This window comes from Capricornis sumatraensis, chromosome 9 (assembly GCF_032405125.1).
Source record: "Capricornis sumatraensis isolate serow.1 chromosome 9, serow.2, whole genome shotgun sequence".
Classification (NCBI taxonomy): domain Eukaryota; kingdom Metazoa; phylum Chordata; class Mammalia; order Artiodactyla; family Bovidae; genus Capricornis; species Capricornis sumatraensis.
In genome coordinates, this window is record NC_091077.1 from 13,046,731 (window position 1) to 13,070,366 (window position 23,636).

The 23,636-nt window shown below is 49.5% G+C and overlaps 2 protein-coding genes across 2 annotated transcripts; one reads left to right on the forward strand and one right to left on the reverse strand.

Moving 5' to 3' along the window:
* Positions 1-696: 696 nt before the first annotated feature.
* SYCE2 (synaptonemal complex central element protein 2) lies at positions 697-15,119 on the forward strand. The gene is made up of 5 exons (XM_068979982.1): positions 697-711; positions 1,345-1,460; positions 12,102-12,276; positions 13,482-13,670; positions 15,034-15,119. The coding sequence occupies exons 1-5, from the start codon at positions 697-699 to the stop codon at positions 15,076-15,078; spliced, it is 540 nt and encodes a 179-aa protein (XP_068836083.1). The 3' UTR covers positions 15,079-15,119.
* Positions 14,267-20,976, reverse strand: GCDH (glutaryl-CoA dehydrogenase). The gene is made up of 12 exons (XM_068979981.1): positions 20,939-20,976; positions 20,723-20,852; positions 20,601-20,636; positions 20,165-20,308; positions 19,926-19,988; positions 19,437-19,607; positions 18,609-18,738; positions 18,307-18,523; positions 17,401-17,504; positions 16,992-17,117; positions 16,548-16,708; positions 14,267-14,790 (listed from the first exon to the last, which is right to left on the reverse strand). The coding sequence occupies exons 2-12, from the start codon at positions 20,811-20,813 to the stop codon at positions 14,717-14,719; spliced, it is 1,317 nt and encodes a 438-aa protein (XP_068836082.1). The 5' UTR covers positions 20,814-20,852; positions 20,939-20,976; the 3' UTR covers positions 14,267-14,716.
* Positions 20,977-23,636: the final 2,660 nt, after the last annotated feature.

Below are 23,636 nucleotides of genomic sequence, written 5' to 3' on the forward strand. Positions count from 1 at the left end.
ACTGCTCCTCAAACACACTGAGCTTGCTCAGACCTCCGGGCCTTTGCACACACCGTTTCGAATCATCTGTCTCCCTCCCGCCGCCCCCTTTATTTTTTCTGCCTTACTGAGTTCCAAGAGGTCTTTGTAGATACTGGATACAAGTTATTAAATATTTTCTCCTCGTGTGCCAATAATGACTACTGTTGTCACTATTCAATATTCTTATTACTATTATCATTGAAGGGTATGGGCTCAAGGGTAAGGACCAGCGACGCCATTTCAAGGAGCTTCTGGTTTTGGAGCGCTGATAACTGATTCAAGGTGGTAATTACATCAGCTTTTTTCAGTAAGGGCAGTAGGTCGTAATCAAATGACAGCAAAAGTCAGAATTTTTTATTGGCAAGATTTCTTTGGGCTGGGCACATGAAAAATGAACTGAAACATAAGAATGAACACAGTACAAGGTATTCCGCCGCTCACCTTATGCCCTGGTGCCTCCTCACACATGCGCACACGCGAGCACAGAAACCGGCTCCTCCTGGCTGTGCACCCTGCTCACGCAGCGCCTGGACAGCCCAACCGACACTTAACGGCCGCCCCTGCCGCGCTGCGCGCGCAAGTTCGCGTCGCTACGCATGCGTGGGGGCGGAGCGTTCTGGGGGCGGAGCCAGCGTGTGCGCAGAGGGCACGAACAAGAAGGCGGGAAAAGACGAAATGGAGCGACAGGGAGTACGCTGCACTTGTTTCCTTCGCGCGGGCGACGGGCTGAGCAGGGAACGGCAGCGGTCTTGGGCTTCCCCGACGAACCCGAGACCGGCCGCTTGTCTCCTGCCATCCAGGCCGCTCCTCGCCCGGCTGGGGCCCGATTTCCTGACTGACCTCCCGGGCTCTGACTAACCGACTGTGTGACTGACGCACTGACAGCCCTGGCCAGAAGGACCTACTTCCACCCATGGCGCATGGCAGGAGTAGGGTAGAGAAAGACTCAGACACCCACGCACCGCACCCGTTTCTCTTCTTTTTGTCCTACTTCTTCTCTCTCCTCGAAGGACTCGAGCCGACTCACACACCAATTAGGAGCCCAGGCACCCTAGCACCCCAGCTGGAGACCCAGGCCTCACCCCGTCCCCTCCAGGTCTCCCCACCTCACTCCTCCTGTCCAGGCACAGGGTCCCCCCAGTCCACGCCCCCGTCCTCGTGGTGCCCATCCCAGCCCTGCCCATCTCTCCTGCAGGTCCGCAACATGCCGCAGCAGCACACAGATGTGCTCAGGGTTGAAGGGGAGGGAGGAGGGGGACTTGACCATTTCGTGCCTTCCCTCCCTCCCTCCTTTGACCTCTCAAGCGCTAGCTGTGCTCACAGGTCGACATGCCCCACGTAGAGTTCAAGGACCAGGAGCCACAGCTGCAGGGAGAGAACCAGGAACAGCAACAGGGTGAGGAGACCCGCGATGAGGAGGCTTGTCAAGGGCCAGCTAGGTGAGGAAGAACCCGGTCCATCGGACCCAAACAGACCCTGAGTCCCTCATTTACCCTTTTCTTCCTCCAGACCCTTCCAGTGTCTGCTCTTGGTGCATTTGTTGCACATACTCATCCACAATCTCCCATGTGCCTGGGATGGAAACACTGGAGACACAGTGATGCTAAAACCTTGGCTCTCTGTGCACTGATGCTGAACAGAAATACAGAGAGTTATGGAGGAGAAAGAGTGGCTTTATTTCTTTGCCAGACAAAGAGGGAACACAGTAGATTAGCACCTCAAGAACTGCCCCCCTCCTTGGGAAAGGTCTTATAGACAGGGTTCGTGGTCAGGGTAGGTGATAAGGATCAATGTAATCACAGGCTTTCATTGTTCTGAGGGGTTGATGGTGAGGGAAGTAGGAGTCAGCATCAACCTTCAAATCCAGCTGGTCTGGGGTCTACCTGTTTGTGGGCAGCCTACCATCATTAGTCATCAGCTTCTCCCACCTGGAAGGGGTGTCAGTATCTGAAGAAATAGCTCAAAGATATTGTGTTATCTCCTGGTGGGGAAATAGGACTTTGCCCCAAGGCTACTTTTGACTGTTTCTCCCAGATCTCCCATCCCTTCCTTTCCCTAACAACTGTTCGAATCAGCCCATTGGAACTAAGGGAAGCATGCAGTCTGAGTGAATGTTGTTTCCTGTAATCAAAGAAACGGGGGCCACAGAAAGGTCTTAAGCCCAGGAGCCCCACAGGGCCCTGCATGGTATCAATAGCATTGAGCTGACATTCTAGGAGAAAGTCTATAAACTCAGGAATATATGGTAGTCAGGGGATACTGAGTGTTCTGGGGAAAAATAGGGAGAGTGGCCAGTTTAGATCAGAGGGTCAGGGAAGACTTCACGGAGGAGATGATAAGAGAACCATGAGGGTAGGGAGGACTACATTCCAAGCCAAGAAACAGCAGCTGCAAAGGCCCCAAGAGAGGACTGTGCTGGAGCAAGCATGGGTAAGAGGGAAATAATAGATACAGTTAGACAGGTGATGGGACTTTGGGTGATAGTTACCCATGAAAAGAAGTGGAATTAGAGGAGCGATAGGAATTGACTACTGCAGGGTGAGGCGCTTTTTTTTTTTGGCAGGGGGGAATGGGCTGTGACATGTGGGATCTTAGTTCCCTGACCAGGGATGGGACCTGTGCCCCCTACAATGGGAGCATGGAGTCTTAACCACTGGACCACCAGGGAAGTTCCAGGATTATTGTTAATAAAGTTTTATTAGGACAGGGCTGCTTCTCCAGAAGCAACCCAGACCATATGGCCTGCAAAGTGGAAAAGTGTTCCTGTCTGGCCCTTTTTAGAAATATAGTCCATTGGGCTTCCCTGTAGCTCAATGGTAAAGAGTCTGCCTGCAATCCAGGTAGACCTGGGGCCTGGGGTTCAATTCCTGAGTCAGGAAGGTCCCCTGGAGAAGGAAATGGCAACCCGGTACAGTATTTTTGCTTGGAGAATCCCATGGATAGAGGAACCTGGCAGGCTACAGTCGATGGGGTCACAAGAGTTGGACATGACTTAGTGACTAAACCACCATAGTCCGTTGTCACAGGCTGGCTTGAAAGCAGGGAGGCCAGTGATAAGGCAACTGGAATAATTTAGGTGCAAAATGACTGTGACTTGACCTAGGGTAGATCCATGGAGGTGATGAGAAGTAGTCAAATTTTGGATAGATTTAAGAAGATAAAACTAACAGAAATTGTGATGTTGGAGCAAGAGAAGGAACAGTGTTACAGATTACTTTAAAAAGACATTCTTGTCTTGCACATTTATTCACCAGATATTTATCAAGGATCTCCTTTACCCAAACCCTGTTTTAGATGCTGAGGATACAATAGTGAACAAATCAGAATTCCTGCTCTCTTGCAGCTGACTTCTTTTCACCTATTGAAGGACCTCTGGGTTGCTTTTAAGTTTCAGCAGTTATGCTTCCAAGTTTTATCAATTTAGTTGTTTATATAGTTACAGTAAACATTCGTGTGCAGGTTTTGTGTAGATGTAAATTTTCAACGCCTTTGGGTAAATACCGAGGAGCACAATTGCTAGATCATATGGTAAGAGTATTTTTAGTTTTGAAAGAAACTGCCAAAATGTCTTCCAAAGTGGCTGAACCATTCTGCATTTCTGTTTTCAATGAATGAGTGTTCCTGTTCTACATCCTCACCAGCATTTGGTGTTGTCAGTGTTTTAGGTTTCCTCCATTCTAACAGGCAATGGTGGTATCATTGTTATGGTGATTTGAAACTTCATTATAAAGTATGAAGTTGAACATCTTTCCATATGTTTATTTGACATCTGCACATCTTTTGGTATGGTGTCCAGATCTTTGACTGTTTTTTAAATTTGATGTTTCTTTTCTTTTTTTTAATTTGGATTTTTTTTTTTTTTTGCTGAGTTTCATGAGTTCTTTGAATATTTTGGATGTCAGGCCTTTATCAGATTTGCAGGGTTTTTTTTTTTTTTAGTCTTTAAAAAATAATTTTATTTATTTATTTAGGCTATGCTGTGTCTTCTTTGCTATGTGGGCTTTTCTCTAGTTGTGGTGACCAGACTTCTCATTGTGGTGACTTCTCTTGTTGTGGAGCATGAGCTTGAGGGCACACAGACTTCAGTAGTTGTAGCATGTGGGCTCAGTAGTTGTGGTGTACAGGCTTAGTTGCCCCAAGGCATGTGGAATCTTCCCAGACCAGGGATCAAACCTATGTCTCCTGCGCTGACAGGCAATTCTTTACCACTGAGCCACCAGGGAAGCACCAGGTTTGTGTTCTTTAAAGATTTGTCCCAGTCTGTGATGGGTCTTTTCATTCTCTTAATGGTGTCTTTTATAGAGTAGAAGGTTTAAATTTTAATGAAGTCCAATTTACCAATTCTTTCTTTTGATATTGTATCTAAGAAGTCACCACCAACCCCAAAGCCACTTATATTTTCCCCTATGATGTCTTCTAGGAGTTTTATAGCTTTGTGTTTTACATTTCAGTTCAGTTCAGTCACTCAGTTGTGTCCGACTCTTGCAGCACGCCAGGCTTCCCTGTCCATCACCAACTCCCAGAGTTTGCTCAGACTCATGTCCATCAAGTTGGTGATGCCATCCAACCATCTCATCCTCTGTTGTCCCCTTCTCCTCCCGCCTTCAATCTTTCCCAGCATCAGGGTCTTTTCAAATGAGTCAGTTCTTCGCATCAGGTGGCCAAGTATTGGAGTTTCAGCTTCAGCATCAGTCCTTCCAATGAATATTCAGGACTGATCTCCTTTAGGATGGAATGGTTGGATCTCCTTGCAGTCCAAGGAACCCTCAAGAGTCTTCTCCAACACCACAGTTCAAAAGCATCAATTCTTCGGCACTCAGCTTTCTTTATAGCCCAACTCTCACATCTGTACATGACTACTGGAAAAACCATAACTTTGACTAGATGGACATTTGTTGCAAAGTAATGTCTCTGCTTTTGAATATGCTGTCTAAGTTGGTCATAGCTTTTCTTCCAAGGAGCAAGTGTCTTTTACTTTTCACGGCTGCAATCACCATCTACAGTGATTTTGGAGCCCCAAAAAATAAAGTCTGTCACTGTTTCCATTGTTTCCCCATCTATTTGTCATGAAGTGATGGGACCAGATGCCATGATCTTAGTTTCCTGAATGTTGAGTTTTAAGTCAACTTTTTCACTCTCCTCTTTCACTTTCATCAAGAGACTCTTTAGTTCTTCTTCTCTGCCATAGTTTTACATTTAGGGCTATGATATCTACTTTGAGAAAATTTTTGTGAAATGTGCAAGATCTGTGTCTAACTTCACTTTTTTTGCATGTGTATGTCTAATTGTTACAACTCCATTTGTTGAAAAGATTCTCTCTCCACTGAATTTTCTTTATTCCTTTGTCAAAGATAAGTTGACTACATGTGTGTGGGTCTATTTCTGGGCTGTATTCTGTTCCACTGGCCTATTTTATATTCTTTCACTGGTATCACATCAAGTAGCATAGTCCTGCCAATTTCATTCTTCTTCAATATTGTGTTGACTATGCTGGGTCTATTGGCAAGCTGACTTTCTAACAGTCATGACCAACCTAGACAGCATATTGAAAGAAAAAAAGCTGTGACCAACCTAGACAGCATATTAAAAAGAGACATCACCTTGCTGACAAAGATCCGTGTAGTCAGAGCTATGGTTTTTCCTGTAGTCATGTATGGATGTGAGAGTTGGACCACAAAGAAGGCTGAGCACCGAAGAATTGATGCTTTCAAACTGTGGTGCTAGAGAAGACTCTTGAGAGTCCCTTGGACAGAAAGGAGATCAAACTAGTCAGTCCTAAAGGAAATCAACCCTGAATATTCATTGGAAGGACTGATGCTGAAGCTGAAGCTCCAATACTTTGGCCAGCTGATGTGAAGAACTGACTCATTGGAAAAGATCCTGATGTTGGGAAAGATTGAAGGCAAGAGGAGAAGGGGATGACAAAGGATGAGATGGTTGGATAGCATCACCGACTCGATGGACATGAGTTTGAGCAAGCTCCGGGAGTTGGTGATGGACAGGGAAGCCTGGCGTGCTGCAGTCCGAAGGGTCACAGAGGTGGACATGACTGAGCGACTGAACTAAACTGAGAGACATACTCATGAATAAGTCCAGGACAGGGTTGGACTTTCTGACCGAGTAGTCGGTCAGAGTGCCCAGGATGGATGGGGCCAGCGGCCAGAGAGATGGCGCTGTGGGAGTCACTGTTTCCGTGAAGGAGCTCACCTGGGAATAGAATGAGGCTCAGGACAGGGCTGCTGAGGACTGTAGGCAGAAAGCCAGCTTACTCTTGCCTCCCAGGGGCCTCAGTTGTAAAACAGAGCACAGGGTGGAATGGTTTCCAAGTGTGTGCTATTTATTGGAGACCAGAAAAAAAGAGAACTAAAGTAGTTTGATAACACCTTCCTGCAAATAGTATGTTTAGACGGTGATCTAAGTGGTGAGGAGACACAGACAGTTGCAAATCATTGAGAGACTTTGAGGAGTTCTAAAAGAGCTTTGGGTCGAGAAACATGGATTAGAACCAACGCAAGGGCCAGTTAACAGATCCCTCAGCAGACTGTCAGTGACATGATTAAAATGTGAACACATTTCATGAGAGATGAGCAGAGGGTGAAAGGAGTGGGCTCTGCAGCTTCAATTCAAACCTTCCCCTTTCCTGGCTGTACTTCAGCAAAACATCATTTTGCCCAGGCGCCAGAGATGCTGTTGTGTTCTTCCTTGAATGTTTGATTAGCTCGCCTCCCCTCCCGGGACCACCACCTGCGGTGGTAGTAAGTGGCTGGCGAATTGTTTACTTGTGTATCTGTTAGTGGCCCGCGGAGGGAGGGCCCCCACCAGCGGGGGGCTCTGGCTCTCACGCCTGCCAATCACAGCTTTACCTGGAGTGAACAGATGGTCTCTTTGCTTAGACCCATTTCCTCCACCATTCCTGGGCCTCCTGCCAGCCTGGGCCCTGCTCGGAAACTAGGTTCTAATCCTCAAAGCTGAATTAGGGACTCCTTGGGACAGACCATCGTAGATGAGCATAGGGATGTATTCACAACCCCCACCCCGGCCCCCCACTGCCCCACCCTGAGCACAGGCAGCCTGCTCTGTTGGGCCCACTTCCAGTCCCTGGCCTCCATCCAGGATTGGGCAACAGAAGCAGGCCTGAGAACCAGGGAAGCCAGTGGAGAGGACACGGTGTGTTTTGTTTATTAAAGTTAATTGGTGAATGCAGGCCCAGGGAAGCCTATGATTCATTAGCATCCTGATTAATATGCAGCTGCTGAGTATTAAGAAAAATGAAATGGAAAGGAATAAAACCCCAAAGGGGAGGTTGGGGAAAATCAAGATGCTCTCTGCAGACATCTGATGCAGGCCTTTGTCCCACCACGAAATTTGAATGAGCCGATTTCAAGTGATTTTTCACCATTTGTGTAGCTGCCATGGAGACCGGTTCCAGCTCCATCCCTTGAGCCTGAGAAAGGAGCGACTTTGAAGAGTTAGCAGCTCAAGCAGGTTGTGAGCAATGACACAAAAAAGAAACACCTGGTTCTCTCACTGATTTTAATTTCAGAGCCCTTATATAGTGGGGACAGCAAAGCAACTGTGGGTACAAAGTGGCTTAAGAGCAAGAATGTTACATCCATCTCAGATGGTAATTCTTTGATTTAGGTGTTAAGGGAACAGTGGTAATGCCTCTGGAGTGAATACAATGCACCCTCTGCCCAGAGTGCCTAGGGCGCCTGGAGGGAATCCAGCGTACAGGCTGGCAGTGTTGTGATTAGTAAGCGATGGTGAGGTAGGGGTGCTCTGAATGCTGTCTCATGAAGTTGACAGAAAAGAAAAGTCATTTCAAGCAAAGGCTAATGGATTTGGTGAAATTGTGGAAGGTCCCAAATTGCTGGGGGTGGAGGGTGAAAAGAGAAGATGGAGGCCTTTCCACAGCCCTGGAAAGCCTTGTGTGCTGTACTAGGGAATTTATGTGATCCTGCAGCTGGTGGGGGGGTCTTGAAGGCTGTGGAGCAGAAGTGGGATGTCTGATTGTGATTCAAAGGGCCCTAAGGCCCAGGTGGGAACAGTAGGTATGGGGTTGCGAATGGTTGGTGGGGAAGAAGTGATAGATTTGGGAGAAATTAGGAGGTGAAAATGAAAGGATTTTGTGACAGGATTCTTTTCAACTTAGTTTATTTTAGGTTGTGCTGGGTCTTTGTTGCTTCACGCAGGCTTTCTCTAGTTGTGGAGAGCAGAGGCTACTCTTCATGTGGTGCTTGGCCTTCTCTTGTGTTAGAGCATGGGCTCTAGGTGAGCGGACTTAGTAGTTGTGGCCCTGGGGCTTTGTTACCCCAGGGCAGGAGGGATCTTCCTGAACCAGGGATCAAACCCTTGTCCCCTGCATAGGCAGGCAGATTCTTAGGCACTGGAGCACCAGGCTAGTCTGATTTTATGATGGGATTTGTTTCTATTGGGTTTGGTTTTTTTAAAAAATCTTTTTGTTTTTAAGAAATTTTATTTATTTATTTATGGCTGCACTGGGTCTTTGGTGCCTCATGCAGGGTCTCTCTAGTTGCAGTGAGCAAGGGCTACTGTTCATGTGGCGCTGTGGCTTCTCTTGTGGATCACAGGCTCTAAGGTACGTGGGCTTCAGTAGTCGAGGCGCAGGAGCTTAGTCGCCCCACGGCGTGTGAGATCTTCCAGAACCAGGGGTCGAATTCGTCTCCCCTGCATTGGCAGATTCTTAACCACCTGACCACCAGAGAAGTCTGATTTTGTGAGGGGATTTGGAAGGACAGACAGAAGCCAGGCTCCAGGGTGGCTGCCAAGTTTCTGGCTTGGATACCAGGTGACTTTTGGTGTTCTTCAATGACAGGAGGAGGGTGGACAACTTTGAGTTGGTGTGCAAATTTAGAGGAGTTTGAAATGCCTCTGGGACAGCCAAGTGCAGAGGGCCTAGGGGTAGTCAGATACCTTACTGGGAGCTCAGAGGAGAGGTGTGGGTTGGGGGTAAGTGTGGGAAACATGGGAGCGTGGATGGTAATGAAAGCCCTTCCTAATCACTCATTCATTTATTCAGTGCACTTTTATTCTTCCCATGAGAGGCAGGTCAAGAGGACAGCGAAACCTTTTTTTACAGGAATGCCCAGGGAGCCTTTAGTTGGTCTTTGTTTTCTATCAATAAGGTTTTGCTATAAAATATCTGCCTTGATCAGAGGCACACCTTCTCTTGTGTGCCGGAACCCAGAGCATCTGTTGACAGATGCTCTGAACGCGAGCGTATGGCTCTGCAGGCAGATGAACTTGCATGCTTTGTGTAAAGCCAGAATAGGGAGGACTAGATCAGTGTCCTTCATTCATTCGTTTGTTAACAGTGGAGGACTCAAAATGTGCTGGATGCTGGGAACGCAGAGATAAATGGGGAGATAAGAGCGGCATCAGGGACAAGCGCACAGTGGTAGAGATAGGCAGGAGGTCATAGGCGGCGCTTCAAAAGAGGCATCGGGGGCTTCCCTGGTACCTCAGTGGTTAAGAATCCACCTGCCAATGCAGGGGACACAGGTTCAATCCCTGGTCCAGGAAGATCCCACGTGTCAGGGAACAACTCAGCCCATGTGCCACAACTACTGAGCCCATGTACCGCAAGTGTTGAAGCCCGAGTGCCTAGAGCTTGTGCTCTGCAATAAGAGAAGCCACCACAATGGGAAACCCACATACCACAACTAGAGAGTAGCCCCTGCTCATTGCAACTAGAGAAAGTCTACATGCAGCAGCAAAGACCCAGCACAGCCAAAAATAAAATAAATAAAATTTAAAAACAAAAGAGGTAGTAGCCTAGGCTAGGTCTCACTGTCAGAGAGCAAGTGCAAAGGCCCAAGGGCAAAAAACCCATCTGGTAAGGAGAACATGAGAACCAGGACACAGCCAGGGTCTCAGGCCTGAGGACTTGTGTGTCAATGAGAGCCTGGCCACCCTGGCTGTCATGCACTCAAGTTTCCCTGTGGTTGTATCCTGAGCCAGAAGAAAGAGCTCAAGTAGTTGGAGAAAAGCCAAGAAAAATATTTGTACGGAGGAAGCATCCAAAAATGAAGATGTGTTTTTCTCAGTAGCTGTGCCTGGCTTGCACTCATGGCTTTACGGTTGTGTGTGAACTGGTGTGTGGAAGAGCTGCTGTGTTGGCACCTCTGAGTCTCAGCCACTCAGAGCTGGAAGCACCTCAGGGTGAGGAGGAAAACGAGAACTTTGGGGAAAGCAGGGCCCCGGCCGGGGGTCAGGCCAGCTGGGTGCCACACCCAGCTCTGCACAGACTAGGGATCCTGACAAAGTGACACAGTTGTGCCGAGCCTGTGTCCTCAGCGATGAGGTAAAGATGATGGAGACAGACCCCAAAGTCTGGTTGTGAAGGTGTAGCAAGATGAAGCAGGTAGCTTAGCATGGTGCAGGGCAGATTAAAAAATGGCCAAAAAAAAAAAAAAAAAAAGCATCTTACCTTAAACCCTTTATCTTTCTTTAAAAAAAACGATTTATTTATTTTTTGGCTGTGGTGGGTCTTCATTGCTGCATGAAGCCTTTCTCTAGTTGCAGTGAGTAGGGGCTACTCTGGTTGTGCTGTGTGGGCTTCCCCATTGCAGTGGCTTTTATAGCAGAGCACCGGCTCTAGGGTGCACGGGCCTCTGTAGTTGCAGCTCTTGGACTCTAGAGCACAAGCTCAATAGTTGTGGCCCTCAGGCTTAGTTGTTTGACAACATATGTGATCAAACTGGTGTTCCCCAGCATTGCCAAACTGATTCTTAATTACTGGGCCACAAGGGAAGCCCTTTAAACATTTTATCTTAATTTAAAACACCAATGGATCTGTTGATCAGATCACAGCTTTTTTTTTTTGCATAAACCTCATTCATATGCATTACTCACAATTTCTACTTTTGTGTTTTTATTTATTTTACCATCTTTTCTTTTAACTGTGCCGGGTCTTAGTCGTGGCTCTCAGGATCTTTTGTTGCAGTATATGGGGTCTATCAATATTTCCCTGACCAGGGATCAAACCCAGCAATGCAACCATTGGGAGCACCGAGTCTTAAACACTGGGCCACCAGGGAAGTCCCCCACTTTTGTTTTTCTAAAGCAGAGCAAAAACTTACAGGCCTTGACAAAGCAGTCTGTATGCAAAATACTTCTAAATTTTTATGCTCTTGGCCCTAATATACCGTTGTTTGTCCACACTTGATTTAATAGTTATATTTTATTAGGTTCACCTTTGTTCATTCTAATTAGCTTTTTTAGACAGCTGACCTTTTTTCACCATTTCACTAACTATGCATTTAGTTGAATTGCATAATTATAGTCACATGTACAGTACTACTTCCTAAGTGACGCTAGTGGTAAAGAACTTGCCTGCCAATGCAAGAGATATAGAGACAGGGGTTGGATCCCTGGAAGATCCCCTGGAGAAGGGCCTGGCAACCTACTCCAGTATTCTTGCCTGGAGAATCCCACGGACAGAGGAGCCTGACAGGCTACAGTCCATGGGTCGCGAAGAGTCAGACGTGACTGAAGTGACTTAGCATACACAGTGTGGAACAAACTCTTCTGGGGGTATTTTTTTAATTTTTATTTTTTATTAAAAAATTATTTTTGGCTACGCTGGGTGTCAGTTGCTGTGCACAGGCTGTCTCTAATTGTGGAGAGAGAGGGCTGCCTTCTAGCTGTGGTTTGAGGACTTCTTACTATGGTGGCTTCTCTTGTTGTGGAGCTCAGGCTCTAGGGTGCGTGGGCTTCAGTCGTTGTGTGCACGGGCTCTAGAGCCCAGGCTCAGTAGTTGTGGTGCACAGACTTAGTTGCTCCACAGAATGTGGAATCCTCTCAGAGCAGGGATTGAACCCATGTCCCCCCTGCATTGGCAGGCAGACTCTTAAGCTGTCCCTTCCCCTCAGAGGCAGGGGAGGGGAAGGGGTGTGGATAAAATAAACAAGTGTCACCAACAGGAAACACAAGACGCACGTTCTCCTCCCACCGCAGAGCTAATTCAGATCAGCCACTCTCAGGAAAGTTTGGTGCTGATCTCAAGTTTCCTATACTTTCAGAAGTCAGGTTTCTAGCCCCTCTGTCGCCACCTCCAGTGCCAACCGCCAGCTGATGATGCTGGAAGGAAAGTCAGGATCCTGCTTTTCCTCTCTGGACTTGAGCATCGACATCCTGAAGAAGAGGGCCCAGGAGCTGATTGAAAACATCAACGAGAGCAGGCAGAAGGACCATGCCCTCATGACCAACTTCAGAGACAGCCTCAAGATCAAGGTACTGATTCCCCCCACGTACTGCAGAAGCCCAGGGGAAGGGAGGGGGTGCTCCTTCTGTGAAACATAAAGCGGGAGGCGATGAGCTGCTCTTAGGTTCCCCACGTGTTCTAGACAGTTTGTGTATGGTGCCTCATTTCACCCTTAGAGCAGTCCTGCAGAGAAGAGCTTGGACCCATATTGCAGACAGGTAAAGTAAGGTTTGGAAATCATTTGCCTGAGTGAGAGAGCCAGGATGAGAAGCCAAGGTTCACCTGTATCACAGACTAGCCCCTTCCGTCATGCTAGGCTAATGGCTGTAACAGGAGGGGACTGAGGCATAACCTGAGTTACACACCCACTTTTCCTCCAGAAGTCACAGGATTTGGGAAGGTAGAAGCCCCTGAAAATGGCTGAGGCTTACGTCTAACAAAACCGAATGTTATGTTCAGGTCTGTTATTAATAGTTGTCCCTGATGCTTCTTCAGAATGTGTCCTGTAAGTCAGACAACTTGTGAATTCCACACATCATCTCTCAATGACAGTCTGACTTCCTCCCTCAGCCGCATTCCTACCTACCTAGTACATAGCAAATTTAGAGAAAAATATAACATAGCAGAAAACAAAAGATAAACATATTCAGATGATACCATCACCCAGAGGCCACTGTTCTAGATACTTTTCTCCTAACCTGGCTGAGCTCATATACATAATTTTGCACCTTTCTTTTTAAAAAGAAAAATGATCTGGGATAAGTTTACACTAATACATAAATATAAGCAATATATAATTATATATGTAATATATGATTATAATATATAATTTAATATAATTTATATATATAATATAATATAGTTATTTATAATTATAATTAAAAATACACAATTATATAATTATTGTAAATTATGTATGTAATATATAATAATACATATATGTAATATATATATATGTAAAGTCACATTCTTCTACTTTATTTGACCTAAACTTTTACTGTCCCTTGAATCATGTTTTTAATCACTCTTTGGAGATGAATAAAGTTGAAAATATTTCTTATTAAAAAAAAAGAAAAGAAAAATTTAACATATAGGCCTTTTCACCCCCAGTCACCAGAGTTGTTTTTACCACTTTTATAAGATAAACTGCAGAAATCTGAAAGAGCCAGTCAGAACGAATGTCTCGTGACGCTTCTTGTTTGATTTTCTAAGAGCACCTCTTATTCTTTCAAAGGTTTCAGACCTGACAGAGAAGCTCGAAGAGAGGATGTATCAGATTTATAATCACCACAACAAGATCATCCAGGAAAAGCTCCAAGAGTTTACCCAAAAGATGGCAAAGATCAGTCACCTGGAAACAGAGCTCAAACAAGTGTGCCACACCGTGGAGACCGTGTACAAAGACCTGTGTGTCCAGCCTGAGGTATGAGAGTTGTAGGGGCTAAGATGAAAGCAAATGTCAGCAGGGACTTCCCTGGCTGCCCAGTGGTTAAGACTCCATGATCCCAATGCAGGGGGCACGGGTTCAATCTCTGGTGGGGGAACTAAGATCCCACATGCCATGAGGTATGGCCAGAAAAAAAAAATTTTTTTTAAGTAAATATCAACAGAGAGCAAGGATTTTAGCATCGCCTGGCCCTAAACCCCACAGGAGCCACTGTCTGTGCAAAGGCCCTGGTGCTCTGGCCATCCTACTCATGGCCCCATGCTCCCGTTACGTGGTATGTCTGAGCTGAGAAGCCAGACTGCTGTTTCCTACAATGTGTGTCAGCTCTGTGGTGGGTGACAAAAAGGACAAAGTCCCCTTTGCCCTCAGCCCCGAGCCCTGGCAGTGCCCACCTGGGTTTATTTATAACAGCCAAGCCCAAGACTCTGACATGGCCCAGATCACGTCTGGGCTGGGGAAATCCCTGCTGGGTCCCAGCGTGCTTCACAGCCCTTTCACATGTTTCTTTTTCCTGTTACTGGTTACCAGAAAATGTGGTCCAACACGGCGGGGTCAGACATGCATACTCTTTATTATTCTCTCTCTTTACCCCTCATTCTGCTCCAGCGTCCAGCATAAGGCACTTGCCCCCAGATGGGAGGGTCAGAGGGTGTAGAGTGAATGCTTGCCATGTGGATGGAGCAGTTCACTTAGACACTGGTGGGTCTCACAAGTTGCTTCCATGTCACTCTCCTCCTCTCTCCCTGCTCCCCTGTCGAAGAGCTTCTGTTCCAAGGCAGGTAGAGTCCGTGCCCGTCCACGGTCAAAACTGGATTGAGACACTCAGTACAGAAAGTCCCATCTTCTCTTTAAGGAACACATTTGAATAACTTCAAAAGGGAAATTTTGATATTTAAAAATCAGTGTCTTTCACTTCCCACCAGAAGACCTGGCTCCATCTGCCACCTTTTCAACTAAGCTCCAAGCCCTGTGTCTCCCTGGAGAGGGGTTTGGTGCCATCTGGGCTCCCAGGTGAAGTGGGTTCACTTGCTGGCCACGAACGCCTGGATCCCTGTGATAGCCCTTCCGAGGATCAGAGCGTGGATGTCATGAGTACCTGGACAAATAAATGCAGAGTCAGTTTGCAGTCTTAACAGCTCACAATTTCCCTTTATTTTTTTTTAAATTTTACTTATTTATTTGGATGTGCCACATGGCATGTGGGATCTTAGTTCCCCAACAGGGATCTTAATTCCCTGACTGTGTCCCTTGCAGTGGAAGCGCAGAGTCCTAACCACTGGCCCACCAGGGAAATCCCCCACAAATTCCTTTTAAAGTCTATCTTCGTGTCCCCCCACAGGCTACTACTCTGGAAGAACAGATTCACAAAGATGGCGAATGCTGACAGCTACCAGGAGAGTCACTCTTAGTGACAGCCACCAAGGAAGGCCACCGTTTGGGCCACGCTGAGAAAATTGTTTTTCAGAGTTCTGCAATGCTTCTTTGGCAAAAACAAGCAAACAAAACCCAACCGATGCTCTTTGTGCCAGGCCTCAAAGCACAGCAAGTCCAGCCCCCACCACGGGCCCAGCTTTGGTACTCTCCCAGATTCACCCCACCCCAACCCCACACAGTTGATTAAATGTTTGATTTTCAACCCAGCCATGCTTTCTTCCTGCAGAGGTGGAAAGAGCTAATGAGCTCTGTGGGAAATGGATCAGGCCCCTTCTTACCCACAGGAGGGACAGGAAAGCAAACATCAGACAATTAATTGCCTGTCCCAGCTGATCCCTGCCACCCCTCATCCTGGAGCCACTGCCCCAAGCCACGCATCCCACATCCCACCGGACATCCACGAAGGGAACACTCTACAGCCCTCCATGTTCTCATCTGTTCTTCCGTAGCTTCCCAAGGCAGAAACCAGAGATTATGCCCTCCCTTTTATGGAGCAAAATAACTCTCTTTTCTTCCTAAAGTGCAAATCTGATCCCGCCCCTCCCCTGCATAAAACCATCTGGAGGTCCCCTCAGCTTGTCCTCAGGGTCCGTCATGCCTGTAGAATCCCCTCCCCCTCCCCTTTGCTGTCGGGAACGCCCCACCCAGACAGCACTGGACGCTACTTCCGTCTCTGCCCAGGGAACTCCTACACCTCCCTCAAGGCTTAATATGGTTCCACTTTCTCCCTCAGAGACTGAGTCTTGTTACATTCAGCTCCCTCTAGTCTGTGTGGCTCACACTAGAATTATATATCGCTCCTCTTTTTTTGGCCACACCTTGACTTGTGGGATCTTAGTTCCCCAGCCAAGGACTAAACCCAAGCCATCGCAGTGGAAGCACCAAGTCCTAACCACGGGACCATCAGGGAAGTCCCCACATCTTTTTTCTTTTTAATTATCTTTTTCTATGTCTGTCTTCCTACGACGCCAAGGGGTTCTGGGCCCCTTGGGAGTCACAGCCAGTTACCAGGTGCAAACACCACAGCCTGCCAGTGATTTACCGTTTCTCTCTTTTTGTCACATAAAATGGAGTGCTGATTCCTGTGTGTAACTGCACACTCACCTCCTTGAATTCGCCAGCCCACTGGGTGTTGTGCCCCCATCTGGGGATGCCCAAGGAAGCCATAAGCAGGCTTGGGAACATCCCTCCTCAAGCATAACGGGGGAAAGGACTCGGAGCATGTACTTCCATGGTCCCCGTGGGCCACTCCAGATGCGGGACCGAGGGTGGGACTTGCCCACGTCATGCTGCCAACTGGTGCCAGACAGCTGACAGCAGGAGTTGAGCCTGCTGCCCCTGCCCCTCCTTGCTGTCCCCTTCCCCAAATTCGAGGCCACTGTGAAGCTCCCCTACACCCCCCAGGAATCCAGCCCCCACCTTCATAGGTGTTCACAGATTCCAGGTTCATGACATGCCGGATCACGTGATACTCATCAGAAATCCCATTCCCCCCCAGCATGTCTCGGGCCTGGCGAGCGATGTCCAGGGCCTTCCCACAGTTATTCCTCTTCAGCAAAGAGACCATTTCCGGGGCGGCCCTGGAAACAGCACAGACATCACAAACACTGGGTTACAGAGAGCTGACCCTGCTCTGGGCACCCAGGCATCCCTACCCACCCCGGGCAAAGCCAGCCAGGGAGGAGGGTTACATCACAGCAGCAGACATGGCTCCCAGTGAGGGAGAGGTAGGCAGGGCGGGGTCCCCAGGGGCCACCAGGCAGGAAGGTCCTCTCTCTCTCCAGGCCCAACCACCACCATGCCTGGAAGAGGCACTGGGTCCCGTCACAGCTGCCTGCCCCTTCCCACACGCAGAGCCCCTACTTGTCTTGATCCTTCAAGCGGCCGAGCTGCAGGCAGGCATGAAGGCCCAATGTGATCTCAGTGAGCATGTCCGCCAGCTTTTTCTGAATCAGTTGGTTCTTGGCCAGTGGGACACCAAACTGGATCCTATGCAGGCAAGGTCAAGGCAAATCTTACAGGGTGGAGAGCACTCCCCAGACCCATCTCAGGGCCTTTCCAGGCTGCCCCAGAGTGAGCTATGTGCCCACTCAGCTCACTCTGGCCCTGCTGTTTGACTGAGCCCCTCACTGCTCAGAAGGACTTCCTCGGCCAGTTCACAGAGCAGGGAACTTAGGTCTGGTGGCTGGGCACCAAGGGTGGACGGGTAAGTGATGGAGCCTGAGCCTGCCACCCCACACCCTTGGGAGTTGTCATGGTAGCCCCCACACACCTGTCCAGAGTGTACTGCCGGGCTGTGTGCAAACAGAACTCAGCGGCTCCAAGCACACCCCACGTGATGCCATAGCGGGCATTGTTTAGGCAGCCGAAGGGACCCTGTAGGGTTAAGACAGGGCCTCAGCTCCACCAAGAGGTGAGAGAACCTGTAGAGAGCTAACTTGTAAGTGCCCCCTCCCCAGACACCCCTGATATGCAGTCAGTGTAAACCAGGGAGACTCAGGACAACTGGTGAAGTCACGCATGGCCTTGGCATCAAAGCCAGCAATGCACATAGGGTTTCGCTTCTTGCCTACTCACTCTTGGTTTTCATACAGTCCTCCCCAGTCCAAGATCTGGACGGGAGGCGCAGATCTAGGGTCTGAGGTAAGGAGACAGGAAAATGCACATGCAAGCAGAATTAAGTTCGTTCAGGCCCCTGTGCATCCCAGGCCGAGCCAGCTTGAGTGAGATGGCCATCAAAATGGGGCAGTTTTGGGTTTCCCTTGTGGCTCAGTGGTAAAGAATCCACCTGCCAATGCAGGAGACACAGGTGTGATCTCTGGTCCAGGAAGAGCCCACATTCCACAGAGCAACAAGCCAGTGCACAACTATTGAGCCTGTGCTCTAGAACTCGGGAACCACAACTACAGAAGTTTACACACCGCAACTAGAGTAGCCCCGCTCACTGCAATTAGACAAAAGTCCATGCAGCAGTGAACACCCAGCACAGCTAAAAATTAAAAAGGAGAGGGGGGCAGTTTCAGCACACATCAGCGAGCCAGGCAGAGCCTCTCCAAGTCACTACTGTCTGGGCTCCATGGGTATCTCTTCCCTAGCTGGGTCCCTAGCAAGGGGCCTGCCCAAGAAAAGAGAAGCAGCAGGTGACTTGATATCAGTTCCCAAGGTGGCTGCTGCTTACCGCCAGACCAGACACCCCGGGCAGCACATTCTCCTCTGGCACCTCCACATCATCCATAATAATCATCCCTGTGGATGATGCCCGCAGAGAGAACTTGCCCTCAATCCTGGGGGTTGAGAGGCCCCGCATCCCCTTCTCCAGCAGGAAGCCCCGAATGCAGCTATCCTCACACCGAGCCCATACTATCAGCAAGTCGGCCACAGGCGAGTTGGTGATCCTGGAGGTGGGACAGGCAGTGAGGGGTCTGGCCATCACCCACTGCCCCTGCCCACCTGCCTGAGGACTCCAGGCTCCCGCCTCACCAGGTCTTGGACCCGTTGAGGATGTAGCTCCTGCTGGATGGGTTGTGGCGGGCTCTGGTCTCCATGCCGCTAGGGTCACTCCCATGGTTGGGCTCCGTGAGCCCAAAGCAGCCCAGCAGCTCCCCCTTGGCTGCAGGCATGAGATGAGATCATGAGGCTGCTGGTCCCCCATCCAATCCCTCTACTGAAAACTGTGGGCCTTTCCACTGAGCCAGGCCAAGGCAGACCTGGCCCTGTCTCACGGCACTCCCAGGAGGTGGGGGGGACAGATATTTCACCCAGGTCATAGTCACAATGCCATAACGGGGGGAGGTCTAAACAGGAGTCGGGAAGGGGTTGGCTAAACTGTTTTGAAGGGCATTGAAAAGGAGTTAAGCAGGAAGAGGTATGCAGAAGAGCAGTCCTGGCAGTGAGACCAGGATGTGCAAAAGTCCAGGGGTACAGCTGCCAAGCCACTGAGTGAGTCTAACTGCAAAGGAGCAGTCAAGAGAGTAGTCAGAGATGAGCTGGAAAGGTCAGCAGAGGCCTGCCCACGTGGGGTCTTGTGGATCCAGTTGGGAAGTTAAGACTTTAAACTTTGGGCTGCAATGGGGAGCAGAGAAAGCAAATCACAGGGGATATGATGGTGGTGAGAAAGGGGCAGAGTCAAGAGAGACCTAGGAGAATCAGATGTGGGGTGGGGTCCAGGATCTGGCAGGCGGCCTGAGGGGCCATTGGCAATACCTTCAGGGTGAGAACACAAGGCAGGTCTGAGGGACAGCCCTGGCCCTGAGTTTCAGATCATTGGGACCATCTTCTGTCCACCAGGCTCCCCAGGCAGCTACTCACCCAGCCGGGGCAGGTACTTCTGCTTTTGCTCCTCGCTGCCATATGCATAGATAGGGTGCATGACAAGGGAAGACTGGACACTCATTGCTGACCTGTAGCCGCTGTCCACTCGCTCCAGCTCTCGGGCCAGGAGCCCATAGGCCACCGATGAGACTCCAGCACAGCTATACCCTGGGTGGGGGGGGCGCGGGCCAGGGATGGGTCCGGGGTGGGGGGAGGGGAGAGAAATAAAATAATGTGGAACAAAGCCCTGCCCATTTGAGACCAGTGATTCCTGTTGCCCAAGAGACAGAGCCCCATAGGAGCACCCAAGGAGAAGGCATCAAGCTGGCTCTAGCTTGAGGGTTTATTAATTTTATCCCCACAGCCGCTTCAGACAGAGATATAACAGCCTCTCTTTGCAGATTGGGAAACTAGGCTCAGGGAAAGAAAGAGCCTTTTCAAGACACAGTGGACGGCTGCAGAGTATGGAGAAAAATGTGTCCTTACCTTGGATGGTGGGGCCCAGCATACCGAGCTCCCCCATCTCTGAGATGATCTCCCGGTGAAAAACTGCAAAGGGATAGATGTCCCAACTTCAGGCCCAGCCTTGGCCCTCCGGAGCACTAGCCCAGAGCCAGAGGTGCTCTAAGGCCCAGCTAGAGCAGGCAGAGCTGGTGTGCATGATGGAGCGTGCAGGTTCAGGTGGCCGTGGGAGCTCCAGAGTGCCCACCCGCCTGCCTGAGCACCTTCGTTGCGATTGGCCAGCAGGATGCGGGGCATGAGGCGCTCCTGGCAGTAGGTGCGGAAGGTATCCCTGATGAGGATCTCATCTGCTGTCAGCTGCTCCTCCAGCAACAGTGGGTCCCTCCAGTCAAACTCAGGCCGTGAAGCTGGGCGGGGTTGGAGGGAGTGGGACTCTACTCAGCCCTGTCCACCCGACCACCACGCCCTCCTCTCCCCCAGAATCCTCAGCCCCACCCCTCAACCCTCAACTAATGTCGGCTGCAAACAGGACTGGCAAAGTGGGCTTTCTCGGGAAACTCACTGCCTCAGCGCCTCTGGCCCTGGCCACGGCCCTGCCTCCCCTCCTGGGCAGCTCTTGGATTCTGGGACAGAACCCATCGGGGACAGACAGTTGGACGAGGGGACTGTTGGACGAGGGGCACAACCAGGGGTCCTTACGCTTGGCCGATCGACTCTGGGTCTTCTCGCCTTTCTCTGCAAACATAGGACGGGAAAAATCACCCCGAGTTCCCGACCCTCAAGTTTCTCCCTCCCCATTCCACCCCAGGTCCAGCACTGACCGGTCTGCGCTGTCGCCGAACTCCATGAACGAAAGACTTGTAGGCCGGGTCCGCGGTTCAGTAGCCGCGCGTAGACGCCTCTCAGGGCCATATGCTCAGCGAGAGGGCAAGCAGAACAATCACAGCCGACCTGGAGAATTGGAGGCGTCTGAGCAGAGCGGCTCCCACCAAGTGCCCTGGCCCTTTGCACCCTTCGCCCCTCTCGCGAATCCTCACCTGGAGCCTCCGGGTTCACTGCACAGGCCACGGTGCCGTAGAACAAGACTTTTGACCTCCGGTGGGAATGGGCGGGGCAGAGGCTAAATGGGGCTTGTCATTGGTTCGTCCTAGGACCCTGCTCTTTCACGGCTCTGCCTTTTAAAGGGGCTACGGCAGCCTTGCAGGTGAACGCGGCGCGCCTAGCGGAGATACCTTAACCCCCTTTAAGGAGCGGAGTACCGGTAAGGGGGAGGATGGAGAGCGGGTCAATCCGATTGGTCCGCTGTACTTCTGCTCTGATTGGCCCTAGGAGGGGCTCGGCCCACTCTTGCTTGGTCAGTTGTAGGGGGCGAGCGCAGAGAGATTCTGGAGTTAAAAGAGGCAGCTGAGGCTCGAGAAAATGAGTACTAGAAATCACGAGCCCAGATCTCGAGGTCTCCTTTAATGGGGTTCTGTGAGAGGAGGTGGGCTCAGGTGGACGATCTCAGCCCAAACAGTTTGCCAGTTTGTCCCAGGAAGCTTGCTAACCAAGTTACTGTATGTGCGTGCGTGCGTGCTAAGTCGCTTCAGTTGTGTCCGACTCTGTGAGACCCTATGGACTGTAGCCCGCCAGGCTTCTTTGTCCATGGGGAATCTCCAGGCAAGAACACTGGAGTGGGTTGCTATGCCCTCCTCCAGGAATCTTCTCAACCCAGGGATCGAACCCGAACCCGCGTCTCTTTGACTCCTGCATCGGCAGGTTGGTTCTTTACCACTAGCGCCACCTGGGAAGCCCTACTATGCGTGATTTCCCATGCTTTGTGATTCTGTGCGGTTGATTGAGCCTATGTGACTATGTATCTGTATGTGAGTGGAGCTGACTGTTTCTGTGACGTTGTGGGGCTGACTATGGGCAGTTGTGTGTCTGTGACTGTGCCTGTGTGGCTGAATGACTTTGCGGTTTCTTGTCTAATTGTAAGCTTGTGTAATAGTATTCTGTGTAATCACGTGTCTGTGTGGTACTATGTGCATGACTGTTTTGATGGCTTTCTTTGTGGCTGTTATCTTTGTGAGAATGTGACTGGATATTTGTGTGTGTGCATGTGGGATTGTCTATATGTATATGTGTCATTGTGATTTTGTCTATGTGTTGTGTGTGTTTGTGAGCTTGAGTGTCTGCCTGAGTGAGTGGCTATGCTTACCTAGATCACTTTTATGAGCATACATGTGGTGTGCTTTTGCATCTGGATGCATCGTGCTTGACCGTCTCTGACTGAAAGCTACTCACCTACTATGACCTGACCATTTTCCAGCTGTGGAAAGTGTGGTCCGGAAAGCAGAATGGTCTTGCTTAAGATAAAAATAGCCCAAGTGCAGGGGCTTCCCTGATGGCTTAGTGGTAAAGAGTGCACCTGCCAATGCAGGAGACACAGGTTCCATCTCTGGTCCAGGAAGACCCCACATGCCGCAGAACAACTAGGCCCTGCACGTGCCACAGCTATTGAGCTTGTGCTCTAGAGTCCAGGGAACCACAACTACCAAGCACATACGCAGCAGCTACTGAAGCCAGCACCCTCTAGAACCCGTGCTCCTCAACAGGAGAGGCTGCCACAATGAGAAGCCTACACACCACAACAAAGAAGAGCCCCACTCGCCGCAACTGGAGAAAAGCCCCCACAGCAGTGAAAACCCAGGACAGCCACAAGTAAATACATAAAATTATATTTTTATCTTTTTATTTTCAAAGCAGCAGTGAAAAAGGCAGAGGGGGATAGAGAGGAGAAGGAAGTGCTCCGTTGTGTCTAACTCTTTGTGATCCCTATGGACTGTGGCCCACCAGGCTCCTCTGTCCATGAAATTTTGCAGGCAAGAATACTGGAGTGGGTTGCTATTTCCTATTCCATAAAATTATATTTTTTAAAAATGGACCAGGTGCAAAACAAGGACCAAGCCTGGGATCCGGTCTTCCTGCTTCCCAGGACAGGCTCTTCCCTGCCCACCCAGGAACACCCCTTCCTACGTGTCTGTGTGTAGAATGCTGTGTCTCACACATTTTCTCTGACTCTGATGGGAGTAACTGAGACTATGTCTGAATCTGATCACTAGCCTGTATATCCCCAAGGGGCTTGGGTGTATCTGGGCCCTTCTGGCCTCTAATATCCATGATTTGAACCCTCCTCCCCACTCAGTAGGGAGTAAATCACCACCTTGAAATGTCTGGTATTCTGCATAGCTCTTAGTCTTTTGGACATCCCCCTCCACCTGGAGCCAGTGGCCTCCCTCCTTCTGTCCTGTCATTTCACCAGTACTCCCTGCCCTGGAGTCATTGTGAGCACTGGAGTTCTCTGATGCACAGGGGATGTAGAAGCTGATGACAGCATACACACTAGGAAGCCCAAATCTACACTTAGGCCTTGTCACCCTAGGAAGTCTGTCATCTATACTGGCAGCATACTCCCAGAAGCCTGGTCTCCCAGCCACACACCCCCCAACTCCCACCCTGGCCCCTCACCCTTTTGCCTCGCCTTCCAGAGCCAAACATGCCTGTTAGTCCTTATCCTAAATCAAGGAGATATCTCCTCAAGAGAGATTGCTCTCCTCTCCAGGAAACTGCTCCAGGAAACCACTCTAATTTCAACCATTTTGTTTGAATAAAATGAAATTCACATAACATAAAATGAATTTTTTTTTTTTTTTGCAGCTGTGCCACATAGCTTGCAGAGTCTTTGTTCCCTAA